This window comes from Pleurodeles waltl, chromosome 6, assembly GCF_031143425.1.
Source record: "Pleurodeles waltl isolate 20211129_DDA chromosome 6, aPleWal1.hap1.20221129, whole genome shotgun sequence".
Taxonomy (NCBI): Eukaryota; Metazoa; Chordata; class Amphibia; order Caudata; family Salamandridae; genus Pleurodeles; species Pleurodeles waltl.
In genome coordinates this window covers 1,501,709,344-1,501,727,454 of record NC_090445.1, presented here as the reverse complement: position 1 = coordinate 1,501,727,454, position 18,111 = coordinate 1,501,709,344, and the positions used below count along the sequence as shown (strand labels likewise).

The window sequence follows — 18,111 nt, the reverse complement described above, 5'->3', positions numbered from 1 at the left end:
CTTTCATAATATTTTGAGCGGTATCCATAAAGGAGAAGGTGGTTACTCATTAGTGAGATTTATAAGGTGCACAATAACCAAAAGAAATGCATTGCCTAGAGAAGTGAGTTGTCCATGATGCTGCGGCTCATCAAACCTGGGCAATACTACACTCTTTATAAACCAGATGCAAAAGTGGCCCAACCCACTCAAGTTCAGAGACAGATGAAAAACAAAGCTGCTTAAGGACCAGTCACTGCGGCTTGGGCATTCTCATCTTTTCTTGTGAGGCTCTTCATCCTTGTGATAATCAAATAGCTTTAAACAGTTGTCTTCAGAAACCCATAACTGGCACCATCAAAGGTCAAGGTGCTAAATAACAGGAATCCTTAGTCTTGATTCCACTTGATGTCTCTTTAATTCACTCACCACCAGAGACTCCCTGCCCTTCGTCTCACTCTTTCTGCATTAGATCCATGATTTCCCCCTTTTGTGTTTTTCTCAATCTTCTTCTGAATCAGTCTGTTGAGGTAAAATAAGTGCTAGTCTCAAAGAATGAGCGCAAGTGGTCCCCAAGTGCAACCACTTGCTCCAATTATGTACTAAGAACAACAATAGAAAAAAGCAGGTGCGAGTCCTGCTTGGGTAATTTAACAACCTTTTCACAGTGATGGGCATCTGTACTGTATTACTGAAGCAGTCTGGTTGAAGAACAGGTGTATGAAGAAAGTTCTAATAAGAAAGTTTCCAATCTCCTTTGGTACGTTAAGTATTTAAGAGTGGCAATATGTCATTTGTAATTTCCTACTAACTGTGACCTCATTATTATGTTTTTTGCTGGCCACCAATTAAGACTTACTGTGCCACTCCGCGCACGCTGCATTGGGTAGATATCAGGAGAAGTGCTCATGAGACCGGAACTTCCAGCGTAATTCTCTCCCCAACTGTACTGGTTGGGATCTAGAATGAAAAGAAATCAACACCGTTGTAATGAAAGGCAGACACAGGATACACTGTGGTAAAGCAATTCAACGATTACCATTTGCCATAGAGGATTGGTTTCTATACTATTAATGCAGCACATCTGGTTTGACCCAGTTAGCCTTCAGGTTATGGACAAATCAGAGTTAATTTGACAACCAGTGACAGATCTATTTGTAGCATAGCCGGTTTGTTGGGCATCATGAGTTGCTGCATCTGCAATTTGTTGTCTCATAACAAACGTGTTTATGAGGGCTAAAACATCTTGGCCATGCCGGACTGCACCAAAATCTATTAAAGGTGTACATTTTGACAGGTTACCTCAAAGGCACTGCCTAAGAGCTGAAGATGCTCATTTGATTCCACTGAATTCTGCGTGCTATTCCTTGAAAGTAGTAAAACGTAAATATACTCCAAAGTTGCTTGAACCTGAAATCACAAACATGCGTACCAATTGTTTAGGGAAGCAGAGGCATTAATACGTCCCCACCTCTCCTCCACCTCCCACCTCCCCTCGCCTGAATCTTCTCAGGTAGGTAGCACTAATAACCATAAATCTGCTGAGTACCCAAACTGTAAACCCCAGACCTAAAAGCAGAATGAATTCAAACCAGATAGTCATGGGTATCATGAATCCGATATATTTTTGAGGATATGAAAATGTGCGTCTTCTATATCTACAGTTGCTAGAAAAACCTCGATTTTGGAGCATATGGCTTACTTTCTAAAGGAATAGTACTTCTCTGCATCACCATTCTATTTAGAAATCGTAATTCCTGAATATGTGTCCAGAAAGATTTGCTGACAAAATATCTTGCTTAAACTAGGAGTCTGTTGGTCCTTTCAGTAGTCTATGGTGTCTTTCAGTAGGATGTTTTGCCCCAAGACACAGAGATTTGATTTTCTGTCCTAGGGCTTTTTGAGGATTATAGGGTAGTATCGAAATGAAGTTTGAAGACATGCAGTCACGGTTTACGGCTTTCCAGTCCTCCAATTGACTGGAAATTCTGCTTTCCACACAACTGGAAGAAAGGAGGATTACTCCTGAGAGAGTAAGACTTTCTTGGTTAGTGGAGTCTTGGGTTGCTGGATTCATTCTGCTTGAGTTATTTGCGAGGGAGGACTTTGACCTCTGCTGGCACTAGAGTTATGCTATGAATGTCAGACACCTAGTGGCGTACCTCTGGAAATACAAAAGGAGGCATGTTCTCATTCTTAAATGATCTCAGAGAAAAAAAATGAATTATCTGCAAAACTAGTTTTATGGCTTTTGACTATCTTGTGCATCACTTCATCTAGAAGTTGGGTCCTGATAGCACGCTTGACAAAGACAAGTCTAATATTGAGCCTCAACCATAAAAGAGGTCAGCTTGACCACTAGTGATATGTCCATAGCTCACAACCCCACCTTTTGCGGAAGCCATTATGAAACTAATTCCTAGGGAGGCATAGGTGGGAGAATATTTCTTGTCTGCACCATACTGTAATAAAACAGAGAAGCATGAGGGTTGGGTAACTAGTTTCTTCTGAAGCGCAAATATATTCTATATTAGCTTAGTGCATATCAAATCTATGGCAGTATTCCTCCTAAAAAGGGCAGTGCGAACTAAATCAAATTAATTCTTTAGCTAGTATTGCTCCACTGCATTCGTTCTGCCATGACTGGATATCTGCGTTACAACTTTTAGAACAGACTGATTATTATTATTTTTTTAAATTGAAAACCCTATTCATTGACATTTTTCATAACCATTCAAACAATCCAAGGAACAATATTAGGCTAACACAAGTAGCACTAGTTAAGTTATCAAGGTACTTAATCCGACTAAAACTTTCCTGCGGGGTGGGGTTTCTCATTAGGCATTAGTGATCATAGGTAACTTAAGTTAAAAGGGAATAGACCATCAGTATTCTCACTGCAGTCAACAGAAGAGAATACAACTAACTCATCCAAGATCGGAGGATGTGTATAAGCTATGAATGCAGTGGGACCAGGGAGCCAACCCGGTGAACTTGATCACTACAATTTGGGAGGGAGGGTGGAAAGTGTGTGGTTTAATGGAGGCTTGCCTCTGCAGAAAATGTGGGTGCGGGGGGCGGAAAGGATAAAATAAATCAGTCCAGCTTAGAGCAGAGTCAGGACATCAGAAGAATCAGTTATTGCTTTGCGACCCAATAAGTCAAAATCTCAAGTCGGAGACTACGGTGCTGCCTCGGTCTAATGCAGGACGGGACTAGGGGGTCTAAGGTGTCAGTGTGTCATCTTTGAGGATATCCTTCAGGTTTGACAAAACATCCCAAACCGTGGCAACTGGGTGCCAACGTAGGCCTCTGGCCTCTTCTCTTTGTAGGGCCTTACACTCCGCTTCAATCCATTTTATAGGAGCTACGCACTATGTCTCAAACAGCAGAGGAAGTGATTTCGATTTCATAGGGATCACCGGTTGGCTACCAACAAGGCAAGATCTAGAAAGTGAGCTCTCACTTTTTTCTTTTTGGGCCTTTTAAAACATCTTAAGGCCTCCAAGAGTCCAAGCTAGCTAACCCAGTAATATTTGTCAACCTGCTCAGTAATTCCTATCAGTAAATCACTTCAGATGGGCAATCTCATAGCAATAGAAATCAGTGGAGGCAGTAGCAAGCGAGCACAGGCGGCATCAGGGAAATGTTCATTTTACCAGGGGATCAATAGTTCCGAAGTAGAATGTAAATTGTTTAAGTTGCAATTTATCACTATGCAAAAGTGTGGTGATACAAGATTGCGAAAGAACAGAATGATGACAAAATCACCAGTACACAGATGTCAGTGATACACCGTGCATAACTGCTAAAGATGCACCTATCTTAAGAGTGGAATTCCACCTAATCGTGGAGTGCCATGTGCTACAAGCCAATTAACAGCATAACTGAATTATTTCTACATACTGTTTGCCTATTGTTCACTTTGTGAATGTGTTTCCCCAAGGAATGTGCAAGAAACAAAGTGATTGATTAATTAAACTTGGCTGGCCAATGTAAAAAATGACAGATGTTTTTACACCAAAACTATGAAACGCTATCCATGCCACTGTTCCTCGATTCATAAGAAAAAGGGGCAATTGAATACTTTGAGTACAAATGTAGTGTGTCCGACAATGCCTGTACCTGTATATTCAGCTATTTAACCATAAGCATGTGTAATTCATTAGCCCTTCTCAAAAATGTAATAGCCTGATGCTTGGGTCAAAAAGTAAGAAGCATTCACCCGCATACAATCATACTTCAGTTCCATGCTGGTGGAGGTGCACAATGTGGCGGATGAAACAGTATCACCCGTTTAAAAATGCATGACTCAATGGGAGGAAGGAAAAATAGATATATTTTGAGTATGCTACATTTACGCAAATATAAAAACCAAATGTTCTTTAATTGATGCATAATTCAAGTGACTGCCAAAGAAATGTAGTAAATAGGTTCAAATAACCTGTGAATGACACCGGTTGATGTTATATGCAGTAGGTGTATGTATCTCTAATAGAATTTCCATCGTCTTTTAAGCAACTAAAGACAAAGTCTTCAGGAGCAAAACTGCCAAGTTCAGAGTTTGGTTCTGGGTGAGCCAATTTCCTTTTGATCCTGTAAGCAAATATGAAATAGGTACCTTGTGATGTTGTGCCAGAGACATTGTTAGGAAAACCATGGCTGCTTCACTAACACATATGCAATCAGAATGGGTGTCATGTGCGAGGTCATGCATTGGTTGACCCCTTGTAAAAGACTGTGAGGAGGAGCAACACATGCTCCCTGACCAACTCACTGACAGTTAACAACCCAGAGAAAGGGTGTGTACACCAATATCCAAAGTTTTCTCTTTTTAAGTTTTTTGTTTGTGAAAATCTATCAACAAAATGTGTTCCCGATTGTGCCAAATGTAACTCCGCTTCATGTGACTCTTGGTCTGCCTGCTCACAGTGTGCCAAAGTGCTGCATTCTCTTTGAAGGTGAATTGCTACCATGTTCATGTGGTGCAAAATTGCCCAACTCAGTTTCCTGTTCTAATCTCAATATGGAGTTGAACTGGTTCTTCCTTTAGCGAAAACATTGCTGAGGTATGGTCTCTATAACACCAAGACCACAATTCTCTCCACCTGTCACCTGAACTGAAAAGCTTTGGTGCCGTAAGTGCGGTCCTGCGCTAGACCACATTGGTATCTTGTACAGTTTCTGTTTGATTCTACTAAGCTTTTACATGAAGGCTGTTCATAAATGATGCCCATTTCATGTATGAAATACCTGTAGCAATGATTACAGTGTGGGTGGTGACTCTCTGCTTCTGGTTAAATTTTGTGTTCCAATACATTTACCATCTTGTAATTCAGAACCACTAGATCCTCCCATTCACAGTGTGGCTACGTGCATTAATGTCTGTCGCTCCTGGATCAGTCTTGTGCAGGCTCGTGATGAACGTTCACACTGTCGGATACAGAAGTCCTGCTTAGAACAATGTGCTTTGAACTTGTGGGATTAGGGAGGGGGAGGAGATATTGCCAAGACATTTACTCCATCTATTTCCACACACAGGAATCCCTTCATCTGTATACAATCGCCACAGAACATTTCAAAATGACTGGGAATCCTATCTGGAACAAAATATCAATCATTTCGTATACTCTGCTCTGGGGTTGCTGAAATATAACTTTCTCTTACCAGTCAGTTATCTACCTAAACCTTCACATGAAACGTCTTGTCTCTTTGGTGTGCGGTGCCTATTGTTGGTCACAAAAAATTACTCATGTAATTACATTTAAGGTTTTTTTAAGTGTAAAGCGAGTTTTAAAAGGCTTCTCATCTCTAATGACAAGTGCCCTGTGGCCAGTATGGTTTGTAAGATGAGCCTCTCCTGCATGTGGCTTCTTGGATGGGAAGGAGGTTCTAGTTTTGTATTTACGAGCTTTATACTTTAGTGTGCACATGTTTACAGTTACTTCAGAGCAGTGTATAGGTCAGTTAGTGGAGTCGAACCAAATGCATTCAGCTAAAAAAGAAACCAAAACACTACTGTGTTAAGAAACCTTGAAGACCAAAACAAATAATGTGCAATTTCTAGTTACCCTTACATTCAATATTATTAAAAACACTGATGAATAAAAATACCATGTAAATCATCACTGCTTATAAAAGCAAAAGCAAAAAGCAAAAAAAAAAAAAAAAAAAAAAAAACACAGATTTAACTTTTGTTTGTCTTTCAAAGTGATATTGGTACACTTGTGGGAAGCAGGCCCTGAGACCAAGTGAACCCTGGGCATCTTCAAGGGAAACATTCAAACCCATTCAGGAAAGGTGAATCCAGTAAATTTCCCAATCTCTGCATTGCGACAGGTGAATCGTCTCTAAATACTCTGTGCTTGACCCTACTTCGTTATGTCTGTTGCTATAAAGAACACTTGTGGTGTTTGACAAAATGTAATTTGTGCTCCTTTGGAAGGAGGGGAATACTGCTTTCATTGTAAGGGGGATTGGATGCAACTCCAGTACTGATGCAGCATCGACAGACGAAAGGTTTCGCACTATGATTTTATCGAGATGGCCACCCAAGCCTAGCTAAGAGACCTATGTCACGATGGTTGCCTCCGAGGTGGGGTGAAGGTGCGACCCAGCAAACGGTTGAAAAGGTCCAAATAACTAGTGCAGATCTGAATGGACTGGTTGGAGGATCTGCACCTGATGCAAGACACTGTTGAAGCCTTCGTTTTCTCAGGCACCACTGAAGGACAATCATCAGCTATCTGGCATGTGACCTGAATAAGATGCACAAGGCACTGAAGCCCAGGATGTTCAGAATCGTCATCTGTGTGTCTACATCAGAACCATCTCACAAAACTAGATGACCTTCAAAGGAGAAAGAAACCGTTCATGTCTTACACTGTTCATACGAAGCTCAGCCTCTATGTAGAAGTTGAAGACACTGCAGTAGAGCAGCCAGAGTATGTATACACACACACACACACACACACACACACACACACACACACAATTGGGTTCACTCTTAGGGAGTGGCCACAGGGTACCGAAGCCATCCTGAAAACATTCAGTACAGCGAGCTGAAGATTTTCTCCAATGACGAGGAAGAGTGCAGCCTCAGGGAACAGTGCAGAGACCAATTAGTCCAGGAAGCAGTGCAATTTCCCTCATTCGTAGGCCACTTCTTTTTTGAGGGAAGAGCTTTTGGGAGATTGTTATGTATCAGGAGACTTCCTTAAGGTCTAAAGCAACAATTCAGAGGTAGCTCTGAGGGTCTTGGCCAAAAACAGCATAACTACCAAATCCCTGAAGTTTTCAGGTGCACCAGTGAACAGAAGTCGCAGGCTGTGGCATGTACCGCACCTAGACATTACATGCAGATGACAATGATATTTTTTTGCAACATTAGTGACACGGCTTGAATTTTCACAAGACAATTGAACCAAATGCTGTCAAAAATGTGAGGAATTTTGTCACTAAAACACTAAGAAAGCTTCAAGCTTGAAGAGGTGTTGAAAAAGAGGAACAGACACCAGTGCGCTCGCAGAGCCCTATTATACTTCAATGTTGTCAGATGTGGTGTAGTTCAAACTTCCCTGGTCAGCAAGTGGAAATTGTCAGGATCAGTCTTGCACCTGGAGGAAGAAATATAAGGTAAAGAGCCAGAAGGTACATGTAGCTCACAGAAGTGACAATGTTTGCCACTTATCATAAGCATCAGAGGTTTTTGATGTATTTGGATATGAAAATAGACAACCTTTAAGTCAAAATTTGACAGATAATGGTCCTCTCCCAACATGTATTAAATTACCTATTTTAGGTGTCATCACATTTGCCCAGATGGCAAATGGACTTCACTTAGTGTTTGGAGAGACCTGAAAATACTAGAATTTCTGGAAAAAACTATTAAGAAGTAAAACTGACTTATCTTCCGGATATTATCCATAAGGTCGAGGAAATCCAACCTACCTGATTAAAAACTAGTATTGAACAATCACAATTGGAGGAGTAGGTCTTGAAGATGGAATCTTGAAAATAGGATGGCCAATATAACAATCAAAGAATACCCTCTTCTGAGATGTAAGCACATATTTGCAGTTTCTGTATTTGTTTTTATGACTTGCAAAGCTTTGTCAAATTATTTGAAAATACACGAATGCCCCTGCTTTGACTGCTGAAATTGGTGCAATTTAGCCAGCCATGCTGAAGGACTACACCATTTGGTGACTGACTGATGCCTGTATCAGACTGTCCTGTGAATAGATAAATAACAGTTTACTAGATCACTTTCATCTCAGCTTCTGCTTTGGTGTATAGTGAAAGATATTCAAGGAAGAGGGACATGTTGTTTCACATTGAGCACCACAGCTTTACTCCCACATTTTTTAATTATTTTGTTTACCCCCACACGGAGGCAAAAACTGATGGTCTACTTTCCAATGCTGATGTCACTGGGAGGAAAGTAATTATTAAGGTTGTCTAAGCTGATTTAATGGAGTTGGATCATTCTCCTTCCTCACCAAATGAGGCAAGTGTTTTTTTTGTTGCTGTTCCTGTCCTTTAGTATGCAAGCGATAAGGTTTAAGATAAAGAGCAAAAACCTTTATGGGTGTTGTGGAGGTTTTACAGTGTAGTTGTGTTTTTCCAGAACCTTAGATTCTAGTACAAGAAGAAGCTAAGAGTGTAGATACAGAATTGTTGATGGGGAACGGGACATATGAGGCTGTAAAGGAGGTTGAAATGTGCGCTGTGCCACCAGAGCTTGTGGTTCCACATTAGTATTAGAGAGTACTTTACCACTCAAAGGAGCCTAACTTGAGGTCATCTTCTAGTAGAAGTATAGTATTCAACAGATATTATATATCAACTTCCTTATTTGGATCATATAGAAAGTTGGACTTCACAACCTCGTCTACAATCATGAGAAGGCTAAGATCATTTTTTAGAGTAGAGTTTGGAAGCAATATTGAAATCGTCCAAAAGCAATCCTTCTCAAGGCATGCACCTCAGCACAGAAGCATCTCACACCTGAACTGTGGAAGTCAACAACTCTCCCTCTCTCTCCCCATCATTAGGAAGCATCTCAAGACCCACCTTTTTACTCCCCCCAACCTATCCATCTGAGTTCATGTTATCTCAGTTAATGTTTAAGGTTATTTTCTGCCCCATTAGTAAACCCTCTCTTAACTTAACCCAGAAACACTGATAACTCTTCTTTTCTCAACCCCTTAATTTCTCAAAGCCTTTTGTTCCCTAATAGACTGTGGATGGGTTTGCATGTAACTAATCAAATAAGCTGCTTTAACATAAAGGCCTCCAATACACTTCTGGTCCCGCCACAATATAAAAAGGTTTTAAACAGATACATAGAATTGTGGGTCACCAAAAATGTGTGACTTATTTACAGAGCTCACAGTGACCTGGTGGATGAGTCATAAACAGGCAGATACAGTGAAAGCTATCAGAGAGAGTATGATCAGTCTGATATGATTGAATGGGTAAAGGAAGAGAGGAAACAGGAGAATAAAGGCCCAGCACAGAGGTTAGGGGATGAGGAGTAGCAGTGCTCTAAAGGGTGGCCAACAGAAAAAGCAGCCTGAAGATTACTGTACAATCTTAAAGATGTGAGCGCAATCGACTACATCAATGCAGGCGAGGGTTTTTAGAGAGCAGGACGGATCCGCAGCTGCTTGCCTTTAGCTCCTGCATCAGGTTTAGTCTCCCTTTTCAATTTAAAAAATCCTCTTATTTTTAACCTTGGGAAAAGAGGCACTGGATGCTTTTGCTAGACTTCATGCACAATTTGAGAAAAGCGCCCTCTTCAAGGGAAACAAAATCTTCTCTGCACGTTTAAGTTTCTTAAGACAAAATCCTCCATACATCACAATCGTTAGGAAAGTAACACCAAATGCTTGTGTGGAAGATAATCTGAAAAATTTAGCTTTTTCAAACCACAAGACTTAAAGGTCCTGGAATTAGCTTTCACCACTTTGCAAGCACTTTTCTCTATGGTGCTGAATGGATTCAAAGTGATTGATCTGTGAAGTGTACTAGAAATCTAACCAGACCTACCCCTCAAGGATAAACCATGAGGCGAGATCTCAGAAGCAGAGACGATAATCTTGCCCAAAAAGAAAAAAAATCTTGAAATGATCAATGGAAAGTCTAATTTCTGCAGTAGATATTTACTGAATTTATTGTGCAGAAAACATGCCACATCATAAAGCCCTCTGCAAAGGCTCTCTATCACGCATCATGTGGGAAAACAACAAAATATGGTCATCTGTGTGCTATTTATTCCTATTTGTCTCACTGGCCAAAAACCAGGCGAAACACAGAGGTAGAGAGGACACAAAGACTACTGAATTACTTTTATGTCTATGCCAAGTCTACAGAGCCTGACAGGAAAAAAAGACAATGAATCTATGAAAGAAAGATAATGCTCAATAACATACTGGTTTAGAGCCATCCCTGTGGGACATTATCTCTGCAGCCCCCCACACCTTCAGTCACACTCATCAGGAGTCAATCTCGCACTCTGAATGCCCCATTACTGTTTCTGAAGCTCAAACTAACTATTGTGGTATTTGTGCCTCGTTTCTCCTCCATGCAATGTTGGCTTCTGAAAATTACTCTAACATACCTCACAAACTTCTTTTTCTTGTACGTGATTATTTTTGGCCTAAAACACGTACTTCTAAACCTCATTTGGGGCTGCCAGGAACCTTGAATCTTCAAGAAAGTATATTCTCTGAAAAATTATGAGCGGAGATAAGTTTCCTGTTCGATGCTGGCTCCTACTCATGAACATGCTGTTTTGACGCAAACTGTCACATTTTGATTTGTAAAGCAACATGTTTATGGTCCACTTACTGTCTTGCTCCGCCCCCTTTAGGAAGGCACCAATGGCTCCCAGGTATCCTTCATGTCTGAGGAACAGGGCCTGCACCTCTCCCTGCATTAACAGAAACAAATGTTTGAGTGCAGTTGTAATAATTTCAGGAATATTATAGTTAAATAAGGAAACTGAAATGACCAAAATCCAAAGCACAAAGCAACGACCCCAAAAGTAACCAGAATGCAACCCTCATTAAAATCTCTCAATTAAACAAGAAAACTATCTGGTGGCTCAAGCAGGTAGATAATGTTTCATTTATAGAGAGTAGTAAACACGTTTATTTATCCCAGATGCTGAGGCACGCCTATCTGCCCATCAAAACCTGCATGATGAGAGGAAAAAAACATGTTGGTGACTGCAGTTACTCCAAAAACATCTCAAATGGGGTTCCCAAATGTGTGCATGTCACAACGTGGATGCTGCTTCACCCTGCAAAGGTGCTGTAGAGATCAAGGGAACTATGAGGTACTCAAAGAAGTACTGCTTGTTCCAGATTTTTGCAAAACTACTGCTCCTGCACTGAGGGGAAGGAGAAAATGGTTGCGCTGGAGACATGGCAGAACAGAGAAAGCTTGGTGAGTTTTTTAGCCTGGTGCAGGCTGAAAATCATGAAGAGGTGTTGGTATTTTTTTTTTTTTTTAACTGGCAGCGAGGACATGGAAAAAATGATGGACGGCTTTAACACCTGAAACTGAAGTTGAGGTTCAGCGTGCTAAATGATGGATGTATGTTGGCAATGAGAGTGGATGGGCAAACTGGCAGAGTTTGTACACCGAACAGAGTGAGAAGGACTAGGCCTGGTCAAGACCGAAGGAATGCTATGTAGTTTTGAAGAAGGCTAGAACACTCGAGGATGATCCCCTTAGATTTTTAAATGGGAAAGTTGAAGGATACAATCCCAAAAACTTAAATTGTACCACAACTGAATCAAAAGTATAAGAGGGGATGTCCCGGCAAGTGAGTCTACTCTATAAAAAAAAAAAAAAAAACTGTTTCAGGAATCGTAAAATGCAGTGTCTACTTTGATGCATATACAGTTGCATTATCATATACCTTATTGTACGATTTGTGGCTTTTGTTGGCATTTTTACACAGAAAAAGGTGCAACCTGCACTGAAGCTTTATCAATTCCCTTGTGATCTGAAACCCATGTTGTACCGAGCTTATTATTATTATTCTATTATGTTAACTGCTCCATAATCCTATTCAACTATCATACGTGGATTAGTAAATCTATACTACACAAACGGTTGATAGTGTTTTTATTACACTTTGCCAGAGCAAGTGATTTCACAAGCAATTACAGGTCTATTTAGACTTCAGATATGATTAACCACGACACCTGATGTAAATAGAATGTACTTGGACATCTGTGGAGAAAATTAACATAGATCATAATACAAAAGACAACACAAAATACTAATATAAGTATGCACTCCCTCAGCGATGAGGGTTGTGCTATATAAAAACAGTACAAAACATATCAACAATGCAGAACAGGTGTTACATTTGGGTACATTTCTTATCCATGACAGAATGTTTTATGGATTCGCTGCTGTCAGTCTTCAAGTCAAGAATCCAGACACCAACACTTAGAGATTGAATAGATAACCTGCCACATAAGTGCTTGGCAGATTTTGCCCAGTGTAGTGTTAGTATCTTTACCCCTCATTAAATGAACCAGGACACTCCAGTCTAAGGCCTGTTAGACTTTTAATAAGGATTTAGATAGGATTTAGATAGGATTTAGAGCAAGACTAAATTAATCTCGAAACTATTAACAATAGGCAGTCTTTCTTAAATATTGTATTAACATGATTATTTTTAACTAACCAAACTGTTTCGCATAAATCATATATCCAATAGTCAAATTATCGGCGTTACGCCATGCTCTTCATACAGCTTCTATAGAAGTTCACTGCTTCAAGCATGGGGGTCCCCCCAAGCAACACACTGTCCCTTTCGGGGAGAAAATCCTCCAGTAATGCATGATTTTATACAGTAAGATAAGTAAGAAGTTCACTTACACATATATCATATCGCCTAACTGTACATCTATAGTGTCATATGTGTGTGTCATTTTGATCACATGCATGATGTTCAGAGGTGTGTTAAATCACGTTTCTACAAATACATAACAACCTCCCAGTAAGAGGTTAAGTAGGTGTGAAAAAGATAGTCACATTCGTAATTACTAAGATTTACCTTACTTGCCATCACTATTAGTCTGTATACTGTGTAAGCTGGTATCCCTACGTTTGTGCTTGTATACTACAATTCAAATATTTACAAGCACCTCCAGGATTTATTTTTTCTTTTGAACGCTTGGCTACAGCAGGTTAGACAGGATTGCCTGGTCGCTTATATTTTCTTTGGAAGAAAGAGTGGTGTGCATTTTTTTTTTCATTTTTTTTTTCTGTTGGGGTAAGTTTACTTTGGAACATATCTGTTAAGGAACGCATGTATTTTTACGTGTTCCTTTTGTTCTTTTTTTTTTTTAAGCACTCCTTGCGTGAAGGGGACTTTGTCACCAAATGTCCAGATAAACCCTCTGTTGGACTTTTGCTTATGCAGGGTCATCCCCAGTCTTTTTGCCTCCTGCCTCCTATTTTTTTCTGACTTGTTGCTGTTGGCTTTTGAACTCTGAGCACTTTACCACTGCTAACCAGTGCTAAAGTGGATATGCTCTCCGTGTAAATTGTATGTAATTGGTTTATCCATGATTGGCCTATTTGATTACTAGTAAGTCCCTATTAAGGTGCACTAGAGGTGCCAGGGCCTGTAAATCAAATGCTACTAGTGGGCCTGCAGCACTGGTTGTGCCACCCCTATAAGTAGCTCTGTAATCATGTCTCAGACTTGCCACTGCAGTGTCTGTGTGTGTATTTTTACACTGTAAATTCGACTTGGCAAGTGTACCCACTTGCCGGGCCTAAACCTTCCCTTTTCTTACATGTAAGGCACCCCTAAGGTAGGCCCTAAGTAGCCCCAAGGGCAGGGTGCAGTGTATGGATAAGGTAGGACGTATAGTAATGTGGTTTATGTCCTAACAGTGAAATACTGCCAATTTCGTTTTTCACTGTTGCAAGGCCTGTCTCTCTCATAGGATAATATGGGGGCTACCTTTAAATATGATTAAAGTGTAGATTCCTCTAGAGAGTAGATGGACATGTGGAGTTTGGGGTCCCTGAACTCACAATTTAAAAATACATCTTTTAGAAAAGTTGATTTTAAGATTGTGCGTTTGAAAATGCCACTGTTAAAAAGTGAGCATTTTCTTGCTTAAACCATTCTGTGACTCTGCCTGGTTTGTGGATTCCCTGTCTGGGTCAGTTTGACAGTTGGGTTGTTTTTCACCTCACACTAGACAGTGACACAAAGGGAGCTGGGGTGTAACCTGCATTTCCTGATTAGCCATTGCTGCTAGGAGGGAGGGGTGGAGTGGTCACTCTCATCTGAAAGGACTGTGCCTACCTCTCCTCTGACAATGCAGACTCCAACCCCCTGGTGTGTGTCTGAGGCCTTGCCTGGGCAAGGCAGGATTTCACAAGTAGGTCTGAGTCCCCTTTGAAGAAAGGTGACTTCAAAGATTAAAATGGGTATAAGAAGGGCACCCAAATATACAGACTAGAGAAACACTTCTGGAACCAAGAGGAACCTCTGCCTGGAGAAGAGCTGATAGCTGAGGAAGAAGTGCCACCCTGCCTGTGACTGTGCTTTGTGGAGCTTTCCTGCAGTGCTGCTTCTGCCAGAGTAAGAGGGCAAAGACTGGACTTTGTGTGCCTTCCATCTTGTGAAGAAATCTCCAAGGGCTTGAGTTAGAGCTTGCCTCCTGTTGTTTGAAGTCTCAGGGACAGCAAAGACTTCTCTCTGCCAGCACCTGGAGTCTCTGGAGAGACTCCTGCTCTGACAAGTGGTGCCCTATCCAGTCCGTGGGCCCTTGAAAGGAAAGCTGGTGGAAATCCAAGGAAATCGACTTCGGATGACTCCGGACCGACGCCGTTGCTGAATCCGGTAACGCCGCCTGCACCCGACGCCGTGACCCTCGCTGGAACGCGACGCTCTTCGCAGGCCCAACGCCGCTGCAGCCCTGCTGAAGTCTGCGACTCCGTGGAAGTCGCCACACCACGTCGTGACCGACGCTGCTCGAAGTGCATGGATTCAACGTTTCGCACAGACGCCGCGATCCCCGACTTTGCGCATCGGCTTGTTTTCACTATTCACCAAAAGGTACTGTACTTGGGGGTCTACACGACTCCGTGTCCGGCACCGCTGGTGTCGGCTTGTTGGGAACGACTTCGTCACAACGCCTTGTTAACATCTCATCGAAGCATTTTTGTTTCTAAGCGCTATTTTTGAGCTTAATCTCTAAAAATTCATAACTTGACTTGGGTATGTCGGATTTTTGTCGTTTTGGTCTTGTTTTGTTTAGATAAATATTTCCTATTTTTCTAAATCGGTGTTGTGTCATTTTGTAGTGTTTTCATTAAGTTACTGTGTGTGTTGGTACAAATACTTTACACCTAGCGCTCCGAAGTTAAGCCTACTGCTCTGCCAAGCTACCAAGGGGGTAAGCAGGGGTTAGCTGAGGGTGATTCTCTTTTACCCTGACTAGAGTGAGGGTCCTTGCTTGAACAGGGGGTAACCTGACTGTCAACCAAAGACCCCATTTCTCACACCCTCTTTTAACTAAACGGTGGTAGGCTTCATTTAAGGCAGCAGATGCCAGAACATCTCAATAAATCAGCTACGCAGAGGCAAAATAAGTTCGGAAGGCAAGATAAAGCACTAATGCTGAAAGAAACCCACCTGCATTTAAGAAGTGCCATTGGGGTAGAGCAAAAGAGGTGCATCATGGTGAAAAACATTACCAATCATGCTTATCGGCATCCAAAAGGATGATACCACTTGAGATGCCATTACAAGACAGAAGGTGCATAACTTAAAACAATTTGTGCTTCACGGCACATCTTTTAAACTTGATCCAGGCAGTCACAGGGAGCCATTGAAAAGCATGTAAGAGACTTAGCATGTCTAAATGTAGGTGGCCATATAGCCTGTTGAGTTGAAATATTCTGGAAATGGAAAGCCAAATATTTCTTTTAGAAATACAACAGCGTTACTAAATATAGAAAATAGCAACAGTTTATGTATGCAACCAGTCGAACTTTCAAAGATATTTTAGTTCTGGGATGGATTTTTCCTTCTAAATGCAACATCTTAACTAGTCTGAATTGCCATAACCAACCCTTTCCCCCCCCTCAGGTCGCCACCACCGACCCACACTCCCCTACGAGAACTCTGCCCAGCACTACGGGCCTTTTGAAGAATACGACCTGTTAGTTCAGTTTCCTCTATAAGGAAGCAATCTATAAGGACTTAGAGTAACACTTTGCTTTAAAAACCTTCTAGGGCCATAACCCAATTAGTGGGAATTAATTGGAGAGATGCGTCCTCTGAAATGACTTGATTTAAAACACAATCATTTCAAAACTGATTTTTCAGAGATCAGAACATGTCCAACAATAACATTTGTTCGAATGTTTAGACTGGCAATGAGAACTTGTGACTATTAGTCTTCACTTACATCTCTGTACTGAAGGAGACTAGCTCAGTTGGTGTTTGGTTATGTATGCGTGGCAGCAGGGTGTCCTTAAATGAAGAAGCCTGTGCAAAGCGTAGTGCGGAAAGGTCTGTGTTGGATTCTGAACGTCAAGAATGACCATGTCAATGATAAATTTGTCCTGCCTCATGGACTTGTTTGACATATTCAAATGCAGAATAGGCCTCTGCCCCGGAGGAGTTTTCGGAATTATGTAGTACCAATGTAGACACGTGGTGCCGTTCTCTAGAAGGTAGGTAACCTTAAGCCGTAGGATTCACTTATGTTTGTAGAAGATATCAACTACATAAAGGGACATTTATATAACGTTCAGAACACATCTGTTCTGGTTTTCGTGTCTCTCGACACTTTTCCATTATTCCCCCAACATGTTTTTTGAAACTCTGTCATCATGCCTCCCACCAAAGTAACCTAGGTCAAGCTGGAGGTCAAAGGTGTCCTAAACCTGGACTTTCTCCTGGAGGAAATCTTCTTTTATTAAAAGTAATTTTTAGGTGACTTTGTCCAGAATAGGGACAGCGAACGTTAGGCATTTATCGACAACTGGCATTGAGAGGAGCCCTCTGCATGCTGTCCTTCCAATAGCGCTTACTTGTCTGCTTTTTGGTGTTGGTGCAAGGACAGCACATCAGTACAGCTAGAAATTCTTCTCAGAGCCTGCAGGCAGAAGCAGCTGCATTCACCCAAAAACACACCAAAGCAAATAATCTTAAATTGACTGCAAGCACAATAATTAATTGTCTTTAGGCTTTTTCATATAAATATGAACTTTTTTTATTCATTTTTTAAGCCATTGCTTGCAATTGTCTTAGGCATTTGTCAAGAGCCCTTTGAGCTTTCACCGGCCACTGCTCCTTACAGCACTGCCAGTGACAGTACCAACACAACTACTAGCCATCACCCTTTTATAAGTGTGACAGACTATTCCGGGCCACCAAAGGCCATAAGAACGGCTTGGGTGGCAGGTACTAGTCATTTTCAATGAATTTTGAATTACTAAACAAATGTTGTGCTCATTTCAAAATTATACAAACAGCTCTACCATGTGACAAGTTGAAATAAATGCTGGTGTTGACAAATAAGTGATGGTGCTGAGAAGGGGAAACCATCGGCTCAAATTAAGTACTGCTTAGGACAAGATTTGGAATTCTAGATCTTCAAGACTGCATCAACAGTCAGCTAGTTAGTTCCTTTTGCAAGCATCTGCAGCTTGCGGCAGGAGGAATAAAGTGTTCCTTTGGAAAATGTTACCTGGCAGAACGTCTTAAATGTGAAGTCCAACTTAGAACTGGCAAATATTTTTGTTTATTTTCTCAACAAAAAAATAAATAAAAGTTCCTCCTTCATCAACACCTACATAGTCTGAAATGGCCAGCTTGGCCTCCTCAAATAGATAGCAAGCAACTGAGACCTCAAGTAGAAGGGTTCCCAGGTGGAGCATAAGGAAAAACAAGGAGATGTGGTTCCTGGAGTGCGATTCGTAAACAGTTGAAAGTAGACAAGGATCCAGCATAGAAAGAAAGCTGCTTATCACATGATGTACTTAGGGATACATTTGTGCGAGCCTTGTAGTCAGACTTACTCAAGCATGACGTGTGCCTGGCTCTCTATTTGGCCTTCTGAGGATATC

General features: G+C 41.2%; 1 protein-coding gene across 1 annotated transcript in view; it reads right to left on the bottom strand.

The window, feature by feature from the left end:
- Positions 1–18,111, bottom strand: part of PANK4 (pantothenate kinase 4 (inactive)) — a 362,653-nt gene that overhangs the window by 216,054 nt on the left and 128,488 nt on the right. Inside the window, exons 8-9 of the mRNA XM_069240981.1 lie at positions 10,834–10,915; positions 839–939 (exon numbers count right to left, since the gene is read on the bottom strand). Of these exons, the coding sequence (XP_069097082.1) occupies positions 839–939; positions 10,834–10,915 (183 nt within the window). The remainder of the gene's footprint in view (positions 1–838; positions 940–10,833; positions 10,916–18,111) is intronic.